The sequence below is a fragment of the Taeniopygia guttata genome, chromosome 8, assembly GCF_048771995.1.
Source record: "Taeniopygia guttata chromosome 8, bTaeGut7.mat, whole genome shotgun sequence".
Taxonomy (NCBI): domain Eukaryota; kingdom Metazoa; phylum Chordata; class Aves; order Passeriformes; family Estrildidae; genus Taeniopygia; species Taeniopygia guttata.
In genome coordinates this window covers 20,660,839-20,685,154 of record NC_133033.1, presented here as the reverse complement: position 1 = coordinate 20,685,154, position 24,316 = coordinate 20,660,839, and the positions used below count along the sequence as shown (strand labels likewise).

The window sequence follows — 24,316 nt, the reverse complement described above, 5'->3', positions numbered from 1 at the left end:
AGGCATGAAATCAACTTCACCCCAAGAAGAAAGGGAATTACTTTCCAAAGTAATTATTTTCTATTTGGTAGTGCCTTAGTCATATACCTGCTAAAAACATAGTGTTTCTTTGCTTGGTTGCTCTCATGGTTTCCAGATTCTATAGATTGTCATTAAGTAAAAATGGATTCTGACTTTTGGGATTTTTTTCTGGTTTTTTTCCTGGTTTTTTTTTGGTTTTTTTTTGTTTTTTTTTAAATATTTTTTCAGGTTTACCAAAAATGCAAGTAATTCGGAACTACAATGGAATACCCCAGCCAGCAGCACAAGATGGGCCACCATTGCATATCCAGATTGGGGACACTATTGAACTTATTAGAGGAGATGCACACAGCTTATTTTGGCAGGTACTGTATTAGCTAATGGCTGTATTCTGTTTGTCCAGATATCAACTTCTTATTGAAATATTGCTCTCCTTTTTTCCTTTTTGAACAACAAGAACAAAATTCCTTGTGATTTGTCCGAAGAAATGCCTAATACAAATAATTTTGCTTTTAAATTGCCACTAGTTCCTATATGGTTTAAATCTTCATTCTTGAAACCTTAAAGTAAAAGTCCTGGTGAATAAATGTGCAAGAACATGACATTGGTGGCAATCCTTGTGAAATTATAAGAGTTAAGGAGAGTGTTTGACACAAAAAAGCAAAGTTTTTGAATTTTCAGTGTCTTGTTCTCTACCGCAGCATAAGTAAAAGCTTTGTTGACAAAACCCAGTTAGTGAATATTAGATTTATAGGGGAGAAAAATAGCTCTGCAAAACAGAACCACACCTAAACGCCTTGATGCTCGCTCAAGTCAGTTAAGGATAGGGGTTTTTTATATACATAGGAAAAGTATATTCTATTGATGGCAATATTTGCTGTCACGTGATTCACATCACTACTTTTGTTACTAAAATTTCTTCTTAAATGAGAACTATAAATGTTGAAAATGCTGACTTGCATTCACTTTAACAGTAAATGCATTAAAATGTCTCATTTTTCTTTATTGTTCTCTGAATTATTTGTATTATTGGATACATGGAAATAGAGTTAAATAGAAGAACTATCAGGAGATTAATAGAACAACAAGGGGAAAATATCTGTCTTCTTGAATTGTTGTTCCTGTGTTGAGCTTCCTGATTTTCTTTTTTTTTCTTTTTTTTTAAAGCTATAATAAGGTAATGACTATAATACAAAATTATTTGTATTATAATACTACTTCATGAGTTATGTCATACTTGTTTGTTTTGGCTTTTGTTTTTCTAGCTACAGTTAGGATGGAATCTTCTTCAAACTCTTCAGGACTGGCTCAGGGAACACTTCCTATGTCACTGTATCATTCTGAACATTTAATGGGGGGAAGTAATAAACAATAGAATTACTTTATCTATTGAAAAAAAATAAAATAGGTGTAACCAAGCCACCTTACCCCCTGCCAAAAAACCCTCCAAACCCAAAAAAACCAACCAATTCCCCTCCAAAACCCCCCAACCTGTTAATTAGCTGACCATGGGTATTTTGCATCACTAAAAAGAAATATTTTCAAATGACAGAGTTTGGCCTGTGTAGTTTTGTATGTAGGACTTGGTTCTGCAAGGTCTAGAATTCTGATCTGGAGGAGCATTTAAACCTGCTCTTGACTTAGGACTGGCTAAAAGGTAATCATCTGACTAATACAATTAGTACAAGCCAAAATTACCGCTACCACGTGGGACTGATTCTATTGCCATGTTCATACACATCTGTCAACTCAATTTACTGGAAATTGTCTTAGAGGTTGTTTGTGATTATCATGCTAAAGAATTTAGCTAGAATCTCATTGTGTTTAACTAGCAGAAACCAGAAAGTGTGTTATGCTTTTCCCTAGAAGCCTTAGTAATAGATTTGAATCCTAATGGAAATTGTCATCTCCATTAGCATCATTCAGGAATTTTTTTCTCTCTTGTCACAGACTGCTTAAGACAGATTTTTCTGAGTCTTTTAATGACATCTACATTTTAAAATGCATATTAAGAAAGAGCCTGAAAAATGCAATTTATATTAAAATACTTAATTTTTCAAAAGGTTTTTAGGGTAATTTACAGCTGACCCTCTAGACTAATATTACAATGGCTTTCTAAGCTGACCATTTAGAAATTCAAATGATTGTAATAGATAAGTATGTGTGATTTCAGTAAAACTTTTTCATTTTTTTACAGCACATGAAATAAATAATACAGGTTACTAAGCAGTGCTTGAGCTGTAGCTGAAGTGTGGTCAAGCATGTCTTGATAGACATTAATACGTTTTGTTCAGTGGCTAGTCTTATTGAGTGCGGTACCATTTGCTATTCAGGTAGGATTAGTATTGAAAAGAAGTGTCACTTGGATGGCAGACTGTTTCAGAGCTGTGCTTAAAATTAGGTCTGTACTCGAGAGGGATTTGTGTTTCAGGAGTAAATAGAATATACGGATACAAAGCGTAACCTGTATTCAAGCAGATGATGTGAAAGGGAGTAAGGAAGCTTTGCTGAATATGGGTTCAAATCTGTGCAATTGTCACTTGTTTGCACAGAATTATTTTTTAAAAATATAAAATATACTTTTAAAATATTTTTTAAAAGTATAAAGAACTTTTAGCTTAAATACTGCCTATGTGATTTTGCCTCTCCTCTACTGCCTCTGCACTCCTCTGTATTTTTGGTTAAGGTGGTAGCTACTGTGTGTGATGAATTACATAGTGATCTTCTATGGAGAATGGTGCATTCACTTACTGTGCTTAGGATAGCACCAATCAAAGAATTTATTTATTTATTTATTTTAATAAACCCTTGTTATTTTTTTACATTCAGCTCCACTCTATTGAATTTTCTGAGTTCTATTTTCTGTGGTGGTGTTATGGTAGAATTACACATTTACTGTTACAGAAACAAAATGAACTGAAACCCTGAAGAAATTTCATGTGTGTTTATGAGGGTTTTTCCCTTTTAAATATTTTTATGTTGCAGGTAGGCCATCAAAAATAAAAAAGAAATGTAATTTGCATGATTTTAATGCTTATAAAGTACTCATGCTTAATCTCATTGCCAAATGCTGAGAGTATATTATATTTACAGTCAGTGTATTACATTTAATGGAGGTTAAGTATTTATGTGCTTTTAAAAAATCAGTTAAATTAAATCCTTTCTTTGTCTAAATACACATTTTGATGCATTCATTTTATGAATCTCTGTTCAGGAATTTAGGTATGTGCTCTGTTCTACTCTAAAATGTTTGTTCACTGCCAAATATTACTAGGAATAAAATTATGGTTTTAAGGTGCTCCTCAGGAGAGTTTGGTTGGTGTTGAACTGTGTGTGAGCTGCTGATGCACGGATTTGTGAAGGTCAGGTCACTTTTGGTGCTTAGAAGCTGGAGTAAATTGGTGGTCCTGCCACTCTGGGAGGGCAGGAAAGGCTCAGTTCAGGCTGTGCTGGATGCATTTCTGCCCTGGTCTCCCCATTGTGTGGATGCACCTCCAGCATGTCAGTATATCATAGTCAGGGAGTCATCTGTAATTGTGTTGGTATTCCCCTGCCCAGTCGATTGCCACTGACGCTGTGCATCACTTGGGGAAGTGCTTAACGTGGTGTCTGAATTGGCTGCTGGATCACGAGCGCTGAGCTCCCACTGGAGTTTGGTCTCTCAGGTGCTGCAACCACTGCTGCACACTGGTGTGTAGTCATTTTGGGGATCTGTAAGGTTGCAGGGTGGCAGCTTTCTGGAGAATGCCAGCTGAGGAGGATGTAACTTGAAAGGAGATAATTAATATTAATGAAGATATCAGACACTGGCAGACATTGACAGAGCTGGGAATCACATCCCAGTCTCTGAGCTCCCTTCTTGCCTCTCATCTCTCAGAGCTTTCAGGTATATTAGTTATAATTATTACTTAATTATATTAAAACCCCAACAAAACAAGAAGAAAACCCACAGACATATTGAGCAACACTTTATTAGAATAGCATTTTATTTTAAAGATTCTTGGATATATTTATTGTCCTAAATTCCTGGGCATGGGTTATTATTTACTGTTAATCCCAATTATGTCTCAAAAATGGATTTTTTTTTTTTTTTAGGGAAGAAATCTAACAACAGGAGAGCTTGGATTCTTCCCAAGTGATGCAGTAAAACCTAGCCCATGTGTAAGTAGAATTATTTACTCCTGTTTGCCACTTTACAGGAAAACTGCCCAGTTCATTAGTTCATCAAGATTAATTTTACCTTGCAAAAATAATATGTTTCTAGTTCCTTGGTGCTTTCATGGTGGGTTCAGTATTGCTTAAAGTAGAGAGTTTGAATACTTTTGGTTATTGGATGTAAGTAGGGCATGTCAAGAAAACAAGTTTGATAAGCAGGTTTAACTTTTGGGAATATTAATAAATCGAACTGTCTGAAGAGTTTCCAGAGTGTAGATCAAATACATTTTATGTGAAAGTCCACTTTATTCCTTCCCCAGCAGAAAGGTGAGAGTGCTAATCTATTCCCCAGTCACTTTGGGTTAGAGAGAGGGATTACAGCCTAGCTAGTAAGTTTAAAAACTGTAAAACTAATATCAAACTTTGAATTCTGACTGCTTGATAAATTTTCTTTTTTCTTTATGTTCTTACCTGTTTTTATTTCACGAAAGAATCTTCTCAATATAGAAGTTTGTGAAAGTAATAAGAAAAATAATTTTATAATATGTACTCAAGAGTTTTATGTACAGATGTGATGCTGTATTAATATACTATGCACTTGTTCCTTCTCTGCTCTCTGTAACACTGTGCATCAGATTACTGCCTCCCTTGGCTGAGGTTAATTGATAAAAACCCATAAACCCAGTAATGCATCCTATTCCCTACTTTGCTTTAAGGTAGTTTTAACTTACTCTAACCTGATTCTCAACAGTTTGACTTATTAATAGAATTGATTTTGTTACAGCAATCAAGATATGCCACTTCAATGGCTTTTATGAGTAGGTGGAGATCAGCCCTTAGTAGCTGCATTTTGATATATCTTTGGGGCTTATTGTGCCTTTGTTTCCAGAACAAGTTTGCATGAGATCCTAAGGAGTAAAAGTACGTTAAAATACCATATAACATCTTTAATACCTTGTATTTCCATGATTTTGTTTGAAGGGGAACGCACAGGCTATTTGTAGGTACAAGTTGTGTTAGCTGGGGACAAATCTGAAATAAAGATGAAATTGTTGTGTGAATATAGCTTTCATCCCTCCACCCTTTGCTTATTGTTAAATTTGTGAATTTCCCACCCCTTGCTTATTGTTCAGGGGTGGATTTCCCATGCCATGGTGTCACTTGTAGTGACCCCATCAGTCCTTGTGTAGTCACTGACCCCAGCTGTAGCAGCACTTTTAGGAATCACCAATGTACTTTAAAAGCACTGGCAGTGTAGTATCTGAAGTTAGGAAAAATGCTGTTGGCATGTTATGTAGGTCTCTTTCTAATGTTAAAGCTTTCTGCTAAATTTAAAATATACTATTTAGAGGAGTATTGAAAATAACACAGTTTTACAGAATGAATAAATGCTATTCATGAAGTGTTACCAACTGGTGTCATGATCATAACAAAAAGATAAATTGATGCTTCACCACTGTTAACTTGGAAGGATGAAATATAAACATCTTATTATGATAAATGATGCAGTTAAAGATACTGAAACATCAATCAGGTTTTAAACATACTATAACTTTTACTGTTATTATTAAGTCTAACAGTCTTTACAACCATCTGATATAAAAGTGCCCAGAAACAGCATAAAATCCATATATCAGAAGACTTTAGGAATGAATATTGAATGAAAAACTGCTGAGCTCCAGAATATCTATATTCCAGACTTTTCACAGATGTCCCTATAAACAATTTTTTCCCTTTAAAATAAGTAGTATATGTCAGCAGACATTTTATGCACTATATGAGTAATATCTCTTTCTTCCTAGCTTTCCTCCATTTTTCTAATTTCTGTAGAGGCATTGGATACATAGCACAGTATGAGCCAAGAGCTTCTGGAATAACATTTGATTTTATTCTTCTTTGTGCCAATGAACATATTTGTCCATTCAAAATTTACAAAAGCAACTACTCATCTATCATTTAAGTGCACTGAAGGATGGACTTATACCATCTTTGAATTTTTATATCCAGTTTATTAGCACTACCAGAAATATTCAAATAAATTAGAAATATTTAAGAATATCTTGCAACATGTAAAAACGTGGTAATTTTTGAAATTGTGGACTTGAAGTGTGTCAATTTGGTTGATCCACTAAAACATTTCTCTTAGGAATTGTCATAGTCCGTTAGACGTTTGAGGGTTCCGCGGACGGTTTGGGTGGATACAGATGAGAGATCTCTGTTGGTTGCTCTTGGAGGATAAGGTTTATTCGGGATGGAGAGAGGTCCTGCCTCGAGCTGCTAGACACAGCACGTGGCCGGGCCTGAGGTGATGGGGGAGGGGAGAGACAAAGGGGGGAGCAGGGAATCCAGGAGGAGGAAGTTCTGAGAGGGGAGGGGAAGATCCAAGAGGGCGTCTGGCCCTTCGGGGGCCCCTTATCAAGGGGGGCTTCAAGGTGGGCTGGAACAAGACTTGGGACAATGGGGTTACAGGCACTTGATGTTTCAGGGGAGGGTTAAACTTTCTGCCAGGTCTCCCTATTAGAAGTAGAGTGACACCATCAGTATCTGCAGGGATGGGGAAGGCCAGTGCTCCCCTGGCTCTCCTGGGTGCCCTCCACTCCTGAGGGCTTCACGTGCTGCCAGCACTGCAGATGCTGCTGTGAAAAGAGCCCTTTGTCTACACTGTTTGGGAATAATGCGTGTTTCCTTTTTCTCTCTCAAGAACTAGACTAAAGGACTGTTTAATACCTGTTTAGATGTACTGCCATGCAAGGCAAACACATGAGCCTGGTTTTATGCCGGAGAACTGTAATGTGTTCCACACTGAAGTTTATTTCAAGGTCAAGTCTAGAGAGTTGAAAGAGATCTTAGCTGATACCTGAGGTCAAGACAGTGGGAGTTGTAATTGATTGCAATTCAATCAATTTAAGCTTACAGGCCTTTGTAATAATAATTTCCTGGCTGTATTTGTTTTGGAAAGTCTCTTTTGGTGACATTCCATATATCATGAATAAAAACTGTGAGAAGAATATTACTGTAATTTCTTCCCTATTAGAGTCCAGAAACGAAAACATTTATTGGTTTTACTTGAAGGATAAAAACCAAAATATATGTGCTTACCTAAGAATATGTGACCTTAAGTTACAAGTGTGTGAGATTTATGTTAACCTTTCACTAAAATCCATTTTTCAGCACTGTGCATTTTCACACATTGTTTTAGAAGAGTAGGGTAATACTGAGTTATCACACACTAATGGGAAATGATACTGTGCATCTTGTGCATGAATGAACATTATCTATGCATATGTTTGTGTACATATAACATCCATTTTGCAAACTGATTGCAGTTTAATTTAAAAATTTAATTTCAGAATCAAATTACATGCTTAGCGAGGTACAGTACAACAGTTGCCCAAGTCAAATACAAAGAAATGAATGATGTCATGTGGTGTAAGTTGGAGAATATCCTCAGGTCTCTCTGAAGATTATAGACCATATTTCCCAGTGGACAGTCCATACAGTCAGAATACATGAAATGAATTTTATACATTACTGTAAATTAGTTGCATATTTTAGTGCACTTTTCTACAATGCAGAGCACTGAGCTATTGTGTGTATGAAATTTGAATATAGGCACTGTCAGAAAAGTTTTGAAGTAAAAATGCCCAAAACAAACTGTCACAGAAAAAAAAACCTTAAAATATTTTGTATTGCTTTCATAATGATAGGGAATATTTGTCCTTTACTATGACTTCCTTTAAAGAAAATAGACTTGTAGACAAATTAGAACACCTGGATATTGACAGTTAAATCAATCTATTTTCTGTTTTAGAAAAAGAAAATCTTGATCCTCATTTTCTGTATCTTTTGATATCCTAGGTTCCTAAGCCAGTAGACTACTCTTCACAGCTGTGGTAAGTCTCTGTCTTGTCTTAGAAGAATCTCTGAAAAAGCAGTCACAGAAAGCAACTGTGTTTACTACAATTTAAATTTTATTGGTTTAACCTTTCTAGGCTTCAGAAGACTGTAATTGTTTGGGAAAGCAATACCATGTGTTGCCTAAAAGCATTTCTGATATCATAAAGTGCTTAAAGATTGTGATGTTTTGTTTACAAGTCTGTGGTTGTACAGCCTTAGTCCCAGAGGTCTGAAATAGAACAATAAGAGATGATTTTAATATGAAGCATGGAAGTATATCTTACATGTTGAGTGAATAAAGGCAGGAATAATGTTAAATACATCTTGTATCATGAATAATTCTGCATTTCCCTAAAAAAAACCCATCAAAATTGAAGCTGTAGAGATACAGGTGGCACCTGGGGATATGGTTTAGGTGTGTCTATAGTGGTGCAAAGTTGATGGTTGGATTAGATGAATATTGAAGGTCTCTTCCAACTTTGATGCTGTGAAGAAGATGGTGTATCAAAACTGCAACCACTACTGCTCTGGGGTTTATGAAGTGTGTGAACTCTTTCCCACAACTCAGAAAAGACATAGTGATTCTGAGAGAGCAGAGTAAGCATCACTTGTGCTTTTTCACTGATTTTATGCCATGCCATTTAGACATGAGTTCTAACTTCCTCTTAACTTGCCAAAAGTGAAATTAGGATCACATCTAAACAAATACTGACTTTTCATAACAAGCCCAGTAAAATGTTTATTATTTAAAATTGGTCTTTTGAATTAATTCCTAACATTTGGTCTATTTATAATTTTGTTAGAAGAAAACATACTACCGGCATTAGTCTTTATCTTCTATGGATTTTTAATAAAGAACAATTTTTCTACTTAAAGCTCCTTCCTAATTGGTTGTGGTGTATTGGTGTGAAATTTTCCATAGTGGTGGTCTGTGGTGGTGACAGCTTTTGTAAAATGGAGATAAGCATAATTTCCCTGGAAGCTAGGTCAGTTTCCCCAGTGAACAGTTTAACCTCTGATTTTGCAAATGAGTGTCTGCTGACAGCCTCTCATGATGTCCTACACAAACCACAGGGCAGAGCAAGGGCACAAATCCGCTCATGCAGGCAGGCTGTAAAATCAGTGATTTATTTGTCTTAGCTTTCAACACTTAGCATCAGCTTTTTCAAATTTGGATGGTTTTGGCTGATTTATTTTTCTTTCCTCTGGATGTTTGGTATACCTATTGCACTTTAGCATGTAGAGGTTATGCACAATTATGAAACCAAATAAAATATTGTCTTGTGTAAATACCAAATTTCCATATAGGTCTTTTGTTGACCTGATCTACCTCTGGTGGCTGCTTCTCCCTTCTGTTGTGTTAAATCTCCCTAGAACTCAGGGAGGTTCAAAGGTTCTGGACCACTGTTGTATTGCTTCTCTTGCACCATGATTCAGATAAATCAGTTGGTTTTGTGAATTTTTCAAGCCAGTAGTCATTCACCTAATGCTTGGGCTCGAGCACTTTCCTTAGCAGATATTGTATTCAACATGCATATAAGTATTTTCTAATTAGGAATTCCACAACCCCCACTGTAGAATTTTTTCGTGTTTTATTCTTCACTCAGAAATCTGGAAGTGGTATTCAGTTGCAATGGATATATTTTTGTTCCTCATGATATGTAGAATATTTTCACTCTCTATTGCATATTTAATAGACCTGTGGAGCTTTGAACAAAATCATAGGCAATTTTTATTTTCCTTGTTACAGGTTTGCAGGAGCAATGGAACGATTGCAAGCAGAAAGTGAACTAATTAACAGAGCGAATAGCACTTACCTGGTGAGGCACAGGACTACAGAATCAGGAGAATATGCAATTAGTATTAAGTAAGTGGAAGTGGAATAAGAATTTCTCAAGAAAGTTTTCCTGTTCTCAGTTTTGTCCAGATAATATTTGAAATAAATATATAATAATGTACAGCTTTTAAGAGAGTCAATATAGGAAAACTGAAGTTGCTGTCAAAAATACCCAGGATTTATAGAAGGAAAGAAGCAATGGTTTTATAATGCTGATGTAGCAAATTGGGGCTACAAAAATAAAGGTTGAGTATGTTGGAGAAGAGTAAGCATTGTTTGCAGTACAGTGAGATCTGTTTCATTGACTTTGGTGAGAACTCAAAGTCCTTTGCATCTAAGACTATTCAGCAAAATGTGGGTTTGTACATTTTGTGGGTGCAAATTTTTGTTTGCTTTCATGTTGTTGATCAATATGAATATAAAAGCAGGAAGTACATGGGAATTCCCAATTATAATAAGCAGTTAGCTTTGACTTTTTTTTTTTTCTGATGACAGATTACTTCTTTAGCTGTACTTTAATAAATATGTTTGGTTGATTAGATGTCAACTTTGTTTTGGCACAGATATACATTTTGTCTTAAGAATTTATGTGTGTGGTGGTCTAGGGGCATGCCCTCAGGTAATTATTGATTGTGTCTGATTAAAAACACATTTATATTCATAAGTTATTCATTGCCCACAGGTACAATAATGAAGTGAAACACATCAAGATTTTAACAAGAGATGGCTTTTTCCACATTGCAGAAAATAGAAAATTTAAAAATTTAATGGTAAGCATTGATTAGCTTTTTAACATTGTGAGATTTTCTTTGTAGCTGTTTCTGTTAGAGCTCCTTTGGTTTATAAAATTCCAGAAAGCTATGAGAGTGAAAGATTTGAATTGTGTCCACTTCTGCTAATAGGATAATTTTTTATATTTATGGGTTTAGCTCTAAGTGATAATTTTATGTGCTTAAGACTACATATTTATTGTTAGGAATGGACTGTGTCCCTTGTAGTGAAGTGGAAGAGAGGAGGAATTTGAATCCCATGCATCAGCCCACTCTGGAATTAGGCTGAATCTGGGAAGGAGAATTTGATGTCATTGGAAATCTTGGTTTTTAGGACACAACTGGACTAAAATTTATGCAGCAGCCTTCCTGCGCTCTGTACTCAAGTATACATACCTGTACCCAAGTATGTGAAAATGCTAAATAAAAATTAAGGATAATACAAAACAAGAGCAGGGGGAAGCTTTAAAACCAGGAAGACGTAGAAATTATTTTAGGTTAATCGCCAATACTCTGTAAAACAAGAGCATCCTAAAAATGGGGAGAGATTAAATGATAATCTGTAAGTGCTCATTAGAACAGTATAGACATAAATTTCTTGATGAAGCATGTACCAAGCTGTTTTTGCACTCATCTTCATTTCACACTTACAAGCCAGTGAATTGTTTAGTTTTAGGGCTGAGGACCCTGAGATCTTTTCATGTTTAGCAGCAGAAATGATGGTGTTGATCACATTCACTAGGAGGTGGCTGCTTAGCCTGTGAACCCTACAAAAGATTCGTTGGAAACTGATCTTGGCAAAATGGCACCTGGAGTGCCACACTGCCAGGTTTCTTCTTATGGCAGTCATGCAGTTTAATGCACTGGTGCAGGTTCCAAAGTAGAGCAGAAATATAAATAAAGGACAAAGTTGGATGAAAGATGAGCAAAACGAATATGCATTGCCTGACAGAATTGAGAGGACAGGAGAAATTTCTAGTGTAAGGACCTCACTGCTACCAACTTAGCCTTGCTAACATTAAAGTAGGAAAGACATATTTTATAACTGAGATTTAGGATATTATGAATTCTGCCCTTGAGAGCTAAATACACAGGTGGTGTGGTGTTTGTATGCTGTGGAACAGCTGCTTTGTTCTGGATAGATGCAAGAGAAAAAGTAACAGTGTCTGAAAGAGGAATAAAAGTAGTCTAAGTAGAAGTGGGAGCAGAAGAGAGACAAAGGCAGCATCCATGGAAACGTTAAGTAGTGATCTGCAGTGACACAGCGTTTTGGTACTGCTTTGGAAGGAAAAACGTAGAAGAGCTCTCGTGTCTACTTTTCATAGTACATTTGAAAAACTTTCACCAGAGTAATTAAAATCTGCTGAGTGCATAAAGCAGGGTGCAGTGAGAGGTCAGTTTGGCTGCTGCTGTGAATCAGGGTGATGTGACAGGCTCCTGAGGAGCCCCATCCATGCTGGCACAGACTGCTTACCCTTCTCATCTCTTTGTAAGCTTGCTACTGTGATTTGTGCAATTCATGTTTTAGAGGCCCGTTGTCAGTCAACTTTTTTCATGGAAGAATGGAATTAAAACCTAATCTTTAAAACTAACTGAATCTGTGATGTGAAATGATTTTTCCTTTCCTCAGTTTAAAACCATTTTACTTATTTTGCCAACAAACAACATCTGTCCATTTGGAATTCTAATTACTTTTACCGAACACAATTCTTACAGACTCACACTGTGGAAAAGATAACAAAAGTTTCATACTAATTATTTTCCATTTATCCAGATATCCTACTTTGAATGCTACTTACTTACAAGTCACACACAATATTGTCATGGTAATTTGAATGTGTGAATATTCAGTGACGATATGGGAGTAAATTTTATTGCTGACATTCCAGTTTGTGTGATGTGCTGATATCAAACAGCAAAGCCCAAAGAGTTCTTAGTATCACTGTTGTAGACTATTATAGGCTGAATATTTTGGTAGCTTTTTGTGGTCTGGCTTATGCTTCTGCTTGTTTTGCCTTGTTTGCTTGATTTTTTGTTGTTAGGGTTTTTTTTTTTTTTTTCCCTAGAAGGAAATGGTTAAATGGTATGATCTCCTAATTTTGACCTAAGCTTAGCTTTGTCAACTCTGACTGGGCAAATCCAAATATAAATAAGTGGAATAAAGTGAAGGGTTTACAGTAAATGCATTGCTTTGTGCTTGCATTTCTGAAGAGTGAAATCCCACATTTGAAGGGATCAGTTGAAGTACACTTGCTCTGAATTGTCTGGTCACTTTTAATCTTATTCTAGCTCCATGTACAAACTATGTGATATTGAGATTTCTAGGGCTAATTCAAATGTAACAGACAATATTGAAGATTGCAAAGGAATAGCATGAGCTGTCAGAGTTTTGATGGGTGTTGCCTTCATTAGGAAGTAATGCCTTAGAGTAAGAATTTGAGAAACTTTTCTTCTTGGTTACATAAACTATTTCAGCTGTTCTTTAATATTTACATATATGAATTTTTGCTATATATGGAAAATATTCCTGTGTGTAGTTATGAATGCTTGTATAGATGCACACACACAGAAATGATGAAATTTTTGAATTGGGTTCAGGAGAATGTGAAATACTGGATTTTTCAGTCAGTGTGCAGTGTCTGAAACCCCCCAAGCCTGCCTGCTGTGGAAATTTTACATCATCTGAGTATCTGCACATTGAGTTGCTGTTAACTTACAAGCCACGTGCTTTATTTCAGATCTGTGTACTTACAAATACATGTGTAGATAAACATCATTTGTTATTGCAAAAGAGATTTGAGAAAACAGGGACATTTACCACTCCATCCTTAGCAAGCAGCTGACCTTGCCTTCTGCCTGGCTCCAGAAAAGCAAAACCATCCTCAGACTGACTTAAAGGAGCAGCAAATGTTGACTCTGACAAAAAGATTTTACTTAGCTGATTTTTGCAGTGTCTTATTTTGTTTGTTTTGTTTACATTTAAGTGGCAATATAAAAGCTGGTACTTTATATTTTAAAAAATAAGCATGTTCTATGGGATGTATTGTAAAATAAAGTTACGTACATAATAAAACTGTCATCAGCTGTACACCAGAATGCTGAATGGTATGTGATTTCAATTTCCAATGCAAGTGTTTTTCCTTTCTGAAAGGAACTTGTAGAATACTACAAGCACCACTCTCTCAGAGAAGGTTTTCGAAGTTTGGATACTACTCTTCAATTCCCATACAAAGAATCTGAAAACTCAGTGGGACAGAGGAGTAACAGAACAGGTGGCAATGGTAAGGATTATACATTTTTGTGTATTACTTTCTGTCATATATATATGTGGGTGTGTGTATATATATATCTTAAAAGGGCAAGGTACTTGGAGCATCTTCATCTTCCACTTTTGACATATAACCAATTACTCTGGCAATGCTTTTAGCTAAGATTTTTGGAAGCTAAGCAGATTCAGATCTGCCAGGAAATTTATAAACATGTCTAGCAAGCTTGTCTTGCTGCCAAACTTAAAATCTCCCCAATATTCAAAAAGTCTATTAGACATGCTGTTTTCTTGCCTAGCTTCCTAAGAAATTTGCATATGTGCAGCTACAAGTGTTAATATTTGTGACAATTTCTAAGCCTTAAAATGGGATTTAAATAAATCAGTCTTGTAGCATAGCCCTATGAAGTAGCATCTCAGTAATACCAAATAATTGTGTAAAAAAATTAGATTTACTATATCATAATTATTTCTATGTGTGTTTTTTTACACTGCATGTTTATTAGAGTTTCCTTACTAAGTTTCTGAAAGTTAATGGACTACTGTGCAAGGTAAATAGCAGTTAAAAAGTTGTGAAGTTTAGAGATAAACTGAGAAGGCTTGCACTGCATATGCTGTCCTTTATTTAAGCTATTACAATTTAAGTGGAAGTTAGCATGATTTTTAGGACATGGACAGGTTCAATGTGTAATGATAAATCTACCATGTGGCTGGCCTCTAGAAAATATATAATGTTTTTGTCAAAGAGCAAATATTAGATTTGCTGTTCTGCAGTCATTGGCTGCAGAACATTTGTAGTGTAACGCTACGGAACTGTAACATTTCCGAACATTTGTACTGTAACAGATAAGAGGAAAATAAAAACTAATGGGAATTTTAACAATTTGAAGACTGCTGTAAAAGCCCAAAAAGCCCAGTCTAGTCTTTGTGATGATGGTGGTGGCTTTGTTACTTTAATTTGCTGCGTTTGTCAGCTTTTGTTCACTTGCTTGCCTCTGTTCCATAACATTTCTGTAACTTTGGAGGCTTTCTTCCTCTCCTAGTTAAAGTGAAGATAATTTAGAACAAATGAATGTGAGAAAACAGTGTGTCTCTGGTATTTCATTTGCTGTCTCTGCCTCCCAATTTATCTTTCCATTTCTGTCCTCCTTCACTGCTTCCCAGGACTTCTGTCCTCTCTGTGGTGTTCATGTCCATTCCTGGTGAATTTCTCTGCCCTGTCCTTTCTTCTTCCTTTAGCTCATGGTCTCCCTGTGCTTCACGCTCGATTTACTTTGCATTTTTTTGAGTTATTATTGACTGTGAGCCGAACCAGATTGTTTCCTGTTTTTTCCTTAGGCCAGTTAGAATGTGTCTCAGAATATATCTATATTGTCCACCAACTTCTTAGTCTGCAAGAGCTCAATCCTTTCCTGCTATACAGGACACAAAATTTATGGTACATCCTCATTAACTTCAGTCATCATACAAAAGAAAACATCTTTTACAATGTCTTTTAGGCAGTGTGTGGGAGAGCAAGAGAAATGACTGAGGGATGCTCTCATTTTAGTCCAGGGGATGAGGAAGGGCATCTTTGCTACAGGAGCTATCAGCCCTTTGATGCTACAAATTGTGCTGGTAGAAACTGCAGGTTTTGTCTTAAACCAAACTGACCTGAAAAACATTTCAATTCCCAAACTCCTCATGTAAAATTATTTCCATAATTCTACTGCTTTATCTCGGTTGACTGTGAATGACACTTCCTTTAATGAATTAGACAGTAAAGTGTGCCCCCATGAGTGTTGTGATTTATTTGTTGTTGGTTTTTTTTCTTTGTTTTGTTTGATTAACCAAAATGTCCATGATTATCAGTCCATCTGTGGGTCACTCTTCTTGGTTTTTAAGCTGTCTTATTCATTTTACCAAGCTGATGTAAGAAAAGCCTTATATCTAGGCTGTGTGAACCCTGCTGGGCTGAATTTAGAAAGAATTCGGGAAACTTGAAGCTGCAGTTTTAGTAGAGGAAGCAAATAAGTCATGTGGGGCAGCAGTTGGACTTGGAGTTTACTCACAGCCCTCAGTGAGGGCCATCACACAACTGATTTTTTTTACCTCTTCCCACTTAATCCAAGTGCAAGAAAAACAGTTGTTGGAAGGAAGCCAGACAATGTAGGTGAAGAGAGAGGGGGGCACTTCTCCATATTTTTTCAATTTTGCAGCTACTCAGCACGGGACTGAAGCTGGTGAATACAATGGGCTTTGACAGTTTGAAGCTAGTTTAAAGAAGTGTTTGGGTTTAACACAGTATTTTTTCTCTATACTATTCACATATCTGGATTTTTTAATGAAGCCATCTTTTGAAAAGGCATCAGTTTTGTTTTTTTTTTCCAAAACAGCAGTTCTTTACATATAGAACTGACAGAATAAATGGGAAAAGTGTTTCTAAAAAACATTAGTTGAACTACTGCAGACTTTGACAGAGTTTTATAATTTTCTGCTGCCAAGGTCTTTGAGCTGAAGTGAAATTGGATGGCAATACTGAATTGACTTTACTTCCCAGAAAAGAGTGAGAACGACATGTGTTAATTTTTTTTTGGTATTTGTTATGTTTTCATTTAGCCATATAGAAAAAGAAAAACAATTGGCATTTCATTTGACTTGTAATTTCTAATATGAATCATAATAAGTCACCTTGTAACATCTTAAATTTTCAGGGAATTTGATTCTTGCTTCAGCATCTTTAGGATGCTGAAGATTTTTAGAATAATTGTTTAGAATAAAAATCTCTTAGTGGGATAGTTATTTTGCCTTCCAGTTTTTGACTTCCCAGTTGGGTTAGAACTTTTCAGTCTCCTTGTTTTGCAGAAGTCACCTGTGTTGTTCTCATATTCACTGTACACTTATTTTAATGTGGTTGTAAAAGCTGTCAGATATTTACTTCTGTCAATATAGAACTTCAAATTAATTGGGAAGATTTTTTTGAGAAATAGTATATTCTTCCTTCTTAGTTTTTCAGTCTTAGGCTTTTCTAGACACACATGGTATGATCGAGTTTTGTTTTGCTACACAGAAAAATACTAATTATTACATTAGATTACAGGAATGATCAACCAGTTAATGAAATAAGGCAAAAAGGGAAGAAAAGTGGACATTACTCTGTGGCATTTTATTCTGATTTGCTGATGCAGAGCACAGTCATATTGAGAAATTTGAGTCTTTATGAAATTTAGATTTTAAAGTAACCTAAATTATGAAGCCAAGTCCTACCTGAGTGATATTTTTCTTTCTCAGTTAATTAGGAGTAGGTATATTAACTAGTTATGACATCCTACTTATGCTTAATGCATTAACTGCCTAGTAATGCTTAATGCTCTGTGTAAAGGTATCTGTTAATAAAGTAGAACAAATCAAGTATCATCCCAACCCTTAGGGAATCAAAAGAATTCACCCTTTCTGCTTAGAAGCCAACATCAACACTGTCATCAACACAGATCAGTCATCTGTAGAAATCTAGTAGGATTTCCTTGCTCACGTAGGTTTACTTGTCCAGAATTTGACACATAAAACCAAACCTCCAACTCTATTGGAGAGAACAATCGGGGTAAAGTCTGCTCACTGAAGGACCAGCAATCCCCCATACAGCACCTAGCCTGGGTGTGCTCCTGTGGGCTGCTCCACTCTGCCATTGTGCTTCTGGCAAAATAAAGGCAGGTGTTTGCCTCTAAGAATAGGCACTGCTTCTGAGTCAAGCAGCCCTCTTGGTTTGTGTAGCACGATTCCCCACAGAGCTGTTACCTGGGGTTACTGTCTCCAGTAACCTCATGCATCCCAGATTGCCCATTCAGTGTTAGAGGTGGAGAAAGCATCATCATTGGGAGGGATCAGAAGGGAGTTTCCAGAGTGTAAGAGGCCCTGGAGCATGGTTTTCTTGTCCTATGAGACACTAACCTAAATGCTGTTGGCTTGTCTTGTGGGGTTTAAAAAAATTTCTAAACCTAAGGTTTATCAATGTTAAAATACAGCATCAGTTCTCTTTATTTTATTCATGCTTCTAGTTCCCTTGTCACAAATGTATCTATTGTCATCCAGGTAAGATGCAGAAAACTGCACCATTACCATCCATTACATGGATTCTTGCATAAAATCATTCTAGTCGTCATTCCTGCAAGTACCATTTTGAAGCAAAATTATTGTGTTCCATATGTAATCAGAAGAATAAATTCAGAGAAGTAGCTATAAGTGATAAATATAACCCTGCTACTTTTTGAAGGAAAAATTCTTGTTCAGTAATTACAGATATTATTAGCTATAATTTAGAGGCTGCATTATCATTTATCCAGTTGAGATGGATGTACCTTTCCAAATCACAGCTGGGAGCAAAGATCCCAACTTCACTAGACATGCACACTATATATCTTTATCGCCTCTTCAAAACAGGGACAAAATGTGAAAACAGGTCACATTTTTCAAGTGAAACTGTAGTTTCACTTGAAGCAATTCTAGATAATTTCATCTGATTTTTGCCTTTAAAAGTACGTTGCCCCTAGTTTTGTTGACAGCAGAGCAAGATCACCTGTGCCTTTCACCCAGGGAAGCTGCTATAGGGGCTTAGGATGATGTGCTGGTTCTGCCTAGGCCAAGCTTTTTATGTTTGCTCAAGGGGCTTTTTGCAAGTCAGGGAAACTGCAAATATGAGCAGAACTGTTTGGACCTTAGAGGATGTAGTTTAGCTGTGGAATTCCTATTGATGTTAATGATTTACAGGGCAGAATGCATACTTCTTTTCCATGCCATAGTTTGGAGTTGACTCCAGATCAACTTAGACTGTATCCAAGTTATAGGCATATGATTAGTGTTGCTGGGCTTAAGAGGATTTATGTATGCATGAGTTCTTGCTTTTATAATAGTATGAGGTGGGGCACACAAAAATTAAAAAAACTTTTGTTAAATCTGAAAATATTTGCAAGAGGCTGCAGTTACAATTTACTTCTCTGAAACCCTAAATGGGTCACTTCTTCCTACTTTACTCTTTGAAAAATGCAATTGTTAAAAATTAAATCATAGATCCAAATTTTCTAGTTATTATAGTCAATTTCCTTGCAGACATCCTCAGTAGGGAATCTTAGTTTCCTTATTATCAATGAATTATATAGTTAAAAAACTATTATTTAAATCTTATGCCAATATTTCAATGTTCTTTTGCTTTTCTCTTTTTCTCTTTTTTTCCTCTAAGCCCCTTCTTTGTTCTGTGGGTTTTCTTTTGTAACTCCTCCAGACTACAGCTTTGTTCCCCCTTCCTCCACTCCTTTCTGGTCAGGTACAGCTTTACTGCTTTTATATTTCTTCTGAATTTGCTTCTGTTGTTTCTGTGTGTGCAGCAAGTGAGGGAAGGGACGAATCTAACACTTCAGCTCTTCTCTGACTCCAAAAACCGAGTTATTACTTGTTTTTCTTGGAATGTAGCAAAAATAAAACTTTAAACTTTTGAATTATTATTGCTTATTGCAGTAAGCAGTTTGAATAGGAGTTGCAAAGCTCAATAGTAGCAGCAGATTCAAGACCACTTGACTGTTAATTTGCAATGCAGTTGACATCTATGAGATATATATTTTTAATGTATTTGTTCAAATGCATGGAAACATGGAAATCTCACTGCTTGTTGGTAAATAATACATTCGTCCCATCCCTGCAGCAAACTATACTGCAGTAGCACCTTAGAATACAGTAGTTTGTTTGTTTGTTTTTTTTTTTTTTTTTTGGTAGAGAATGCTTTCTTTAAATTCTGCTTTAACATTGTTAATTAATTTTGCCCATCTGTTTTCTAAATATGTTTTTCTTTGTTTCCATTTAACCATCTCTGGCTTTAATAGATGCAATCATTTCAAACCAAGAGGCTGCATAAAAATTCTAAAAGTAGTACTGCTGGTAGCCTCAGTCAGTGCATCAGTATGGGGATGACTTGCTCTGATCGCTAAGACCTGGTCTGCAGAGAGCTGAACTGCACCACTGGACAATTTCAGAAGAATTTTGCCAGTAGAAAGGTGAATGCCTTGAGGAGCACAGGAAAGAGTTGCTGATGTCAATGCAGCACTTACTCACTTTACACTGGCCTGCCTTTGTGTACAGGGGTGGAGGACACTGCCTGCGGTGTGCAGAGCAGGACTGGGACTGCTCTAGGGAAGGCAGGTGTCCAGCACAAATGCAGATGGAGTCATCAAGATCTCAGTGGGCAGTATGTTTTATGCCTGCCCCACATAGGTTGTCCAGATTTAGTGCTCTGAGAAGGATTTTTGGGGCTTTCCATAGTTTCCTGAGGGGAAAAGGATGTAGGTGGCAGCTCAGTAGGAGAATGGTTACCGAGTTTACTTGTGCTGAGAGCACCTCTGGTGACCCCTCCCTTGATTCACCCCAGGGATTTCAATGTCCATGTCTTCGACTACACCTGGAAGTTTTGCCTCTCAGTTGTTTCTTCCATTTCTATGCCCTTACATATAGATATTATAGATATTTTTGGGGCAGATACTTCCTTTCAGTCATCACAGCAACGACTGAGAATCCAAGCTAGAAGGTGCCCTTCCAGTTGACATTTGCTTTTATAAAGGGACACAACTGTAGAAAGCCATCTTGGTGTAGCTGTTTGCCCTGTGGTGATGATGCTCAGCTGGACTCCCTGAAGCACTCACCTGATCTGAAACAACATGAAGGAGCTAAGTTTTAGCTCTTTGCTCAAGGTAAAATACTGGGAGCTTTTGTCCTTTTGGGCAGGGATAGGAGAGGACATCTTGCATTCAACTGCCCAGTACTTGACTGTAAATTCTATTCTTACTGAAACTGGTATCTGTTCCATGAGAATAAAATTGTGAAGTGGCCTACAGTGATAGAACAGCAAACAAGACTCAGTTACTTCAACCCTATCACACATTCTCATATATTCCCATAATATGGTTTCAACAAATTATAATGAAATTCCTTTATTTCATATGAAAAACTGCTGTATGAGAAAATGCATTAAAAACTATAATAATAGGTATCAATTCAATGTCTTGCATATCCCAATATGCCAGTTTAAATATTTCATTACACAAGTACAAATTTTTAAAGGAAAATATTGATCTGCAGTGCTTAATTAAGCATATCTACCCATTATATTCTGAGTGCTAAGCTGCATTGCCTCATATATTTGTAAGAAACCTTCTTTTTAAAAACAGCCCAATAATTTGCCTACATTAGAAGACCAAATACTTATTTCATGATATTACAAGTATTCTTTTCAAAACTATCTTCAGAGCTGACTTAGTTCTGCTGATCTGGAAGCTGGTAACACAGCAGAATGTTAAGCTGACTGCTGAGCACTACTGAAGGTGCTGCCTGTGCCTGGATAAGAGCACTGAGGTTTGGTGAAGCAGTAAATGTACATGGCTTCAAGGAGCATGGAAACTAATACACAGGAGCAACCCTCAGGGCAATGGCTGCAGATTTATGAGGAGGCCAGAGCACAAGGAAAGAGAAACAACTACTCTCAGCTTTAATAATACTGCATTGACCTTCATGGAATGAAGGCATGTGAGCTAGACCAGCCTGCTGTGATCATGGGGAACCTCTGTTTGCACTCCAGATGCATCATCAGTGGCTCAAACTAGTATTAAAATTCATTTACAGCACATCTATTTCACTGTTAATGTCCAACATACTCCAGTGTAAATCAAAGCTGATTATAGTTCCTGTAGTCATCATTTTCTGTTTGCAGAAGGAAAGGCTGGATTAAGTAAAAGCATATTTTTCTCATTCACATATGCACTTTTTATTCACCTCCTTTGGATTTCAGTTCTCTGAGTATCTCCCTTATATTACACAAGGTTTATTTATTACTGCTTTTTAACAGCTTATTTTCTTTTTTAACACTCTCTTACCCCCCCCACCCCGCCCTTTAATTTCTCATTCACATTCATCCACCTGTTGGGCCCTTTCTTTCCATCGATCTATACTGTTAATCCCATTCTCTCTCCATGTTCTTCCTGTAGCTATCCTCTTTCTGTCCTTCACTCAGTGTTCCTTCTGTTTCCCATCTGTCCAGGTGTCCTTTCCATTGTTGTCTTCCCTCAAGTTTTATTTATCCTGGGACAGCGCTAATTGGGAAATCAGGGCCGATAGTCTCCATTCAAGGTGTTTTTGTGATTGTGTCAGCAGAGAGATATGCTTAATATTTTTTCCAAAATTAGCACTGTCATTTTCCTGTATTCCATCACTCATCTGGCTTCCTTTTATATATTTCCTATCAAGAGCTTCACTTTTATTTGAAAATATGGATCTTGGATTCTAAATTAATCTAAATTCTGCTACTTTCTGCCTCAAGACTTTTGAAGATATATGGTTTTGATTTCTCTTGCTTCTTTCTCCTTTCCCTCTCTGCTTTGTGACTTGAAAAAGAGTTAGAAGTCCTCCTTTTCCCCAGAAGTGCTCCTCTTTCTTCTCTATCCTAATTTTCCTTGCTATTTTCCATCTTCATTGTTCCTCTATGCATTTATTCCCTTCTTAGTTATTTTCTTTCCCATTTTCCCAAATTTGTTCATCTTTGCCTCCTGTAATATTTCCTTGCCCCTTTATCTTCTTTCTAGAATCTGAAATTATACCCTGCTCCCCAGAATCACTCCATGCATCCTGCAATGCTTCTCCAAATCCATCAGTGATATTGCTGCACACCTGTGCATGCTTACTGACCCTCCAATCAATAACCGCTCTTCTTTTTTCTTTCTCCAAAACAATTGCTGCCCATGATGTGCTCTTTCCCTGTAAAATTGATTACTGCAATGCTGATAAGGAAATTACATTCATGTCAGTATCTAAACAAGTAGCATCTGCATCTGACTGGCTAAGAGGGCGGAGAAAAGCATGTTTGAGCTTTGATGTGCTTAATAGATCACCTAGATTTTTCCAGCATCAATATAAGCAATAAACGGAGAGGCTGATTCTGTTATATGGCATCTTTTATTTTAAGTGTCTGATAAATGCACTCTACACAAGCAGTCAGAAGTGTTGGACTAAACTTTAGTGATGTGATATAAACTGGACATTATACAATGGGCATTACCTGTTATCAAAACCCTTTTTTAGGCATTCTATTTCTGTGATATGGCTAGTAATATTTTAAACTTCATATTCCTTGATAGTTTAAAATAAATTGTTTGTATTTTCTCTTTAAACTGACAGTATTTGAACATATTATGATTTTCAGATATTTAATACTATTATGTATCTATGATCCAGTGGAGTCAGAAGAAAACTTAAACACAAGCAGAACTAAAACTGTTAAGGTTTCTCAGCTCATCTGCTGTGTTTTGGGTTCTTGATTTAAATTAAAGGCAACTAGCTATGAATTCATAGTATTACACTGTTGAGAACACCACTAAACTAGAATCTTAGAGGCATTTCCTAATGCAGACTGGGCATTTCTAAGAAATGTGAAAGGGTTCTGAGGACAGAGATGATTCTATGTACATTATATCAAGTCATCCATCATGATCATATGAATTCTTTTGAAATCTTTTTAATGGAAGCTTACCTGTGCTCCTGAACTCCTCTTACAGTGATTTACATAGGAAAACAGTGGCATTAATGGAAAAAAAAGCTGAAAAAGGCCTTGGCCAAATAATCCAACTACAAAATGCCATGGAGTAGTAGATATTCTTTGTGAAATGCTCAAGTCAAAGGTCTTTTATCTGTTAGGCCATGCTCACTCTCCTTTCGTTGTCTTCACAATGGAGTTGTTGAGGATTTATTTTGCAAGTCTGGACATTCTATATCAGTGTTGGAAACAATTTCCTATAAAACTATTTGGAAAAAGGATGGTTTATTGAAGTGAGGCTTTTTGTACCTTTGCTTTTTAAAAATTCTTAACAGCTTTTTATTGTTTACAATGTCTGGACTTTACATTGGCAAAATTCTTCTATATTGATGTACCTTAAAACTTTAAAGTGTTAATTTCACTGAACCTTAATTTTATTGAAAAATTCAATGGTGATTTACAGAACAAACCTCTGAAAATAATAGATTTACATCAGTTAGTATTAATGAAGACTGTGACAAATGATCTGTGGAAATTTCTTGTAGAAAGTCTGTAACTTTTTCTCATGCTGATGTTAGCTTCTAGTTTTAAGTGCATTAATAATTAACTTGGGAGTTGTTTTTTTAAAGAACACCATCTTATTCTGTTTGTTTTGCTTCATTAGAGGTCTAAAGTTAAATCAACTGTAAATGCTAATAATTCTTTTGGAAAGAAATTAGTGGCCTGTAAAATAATGTTGATGCATATAACTGGCAGCAAGTTTTATTATGAAGCACAAGAATAAAATAATTGCAAATGTATTTAGCAATCTCAGGGTGGGGAATATTTTA

General features: G+C 36.3%; 1 protein-coding gene across 4 annotated transcripts in view; it reads left to right on the top strand.

Moving 5' to 3' along the window:
• Positions 1 to 24,316, top strand: part of VAV3 (vav guanine nucleotide exchange factor 3) — a 148,619-nt gene that overhangs the window by 119,687 nt on the left and 4,616 nt on the right. For 3 of the 4 annotated variants that reach the window (XM_030279319.4, XM_072932592.1, XM_030279320.4), the window contains 7 exons: positions 250 to 386; positions 4,117 to 4,182; positions 8,035 to 8,069; positions 9,824 to 9,940; positions 10,593 to 10,680; positions 13,832 to 13,961; positions 19,158 to 19,241. In XM_030279319.4, the coding sequence (XP_030135179.1) occupies positions 250 to 386; positions 4,117 to 4,182; positions 8,035 to 8,069; positions 9,824 to 9,940; positions 10,593 to 10,680; positions 13,832 to 13,961; positions 19,158 to 19,241 (657 nt within the window). The remainder of the gene's footprint in view (positions 1 to 249; positions 387 to 4,116; positions 4,183 to 8,034; positions 8,070 to 9,823; positions 9,941 to 10,592; positions 10,681 to 13,831; positions 13,962 to 19,157; positions 19,242 to 24,316) is intronic. The other variant, XM_012575150.5, reaches the window with a different exon arrangement.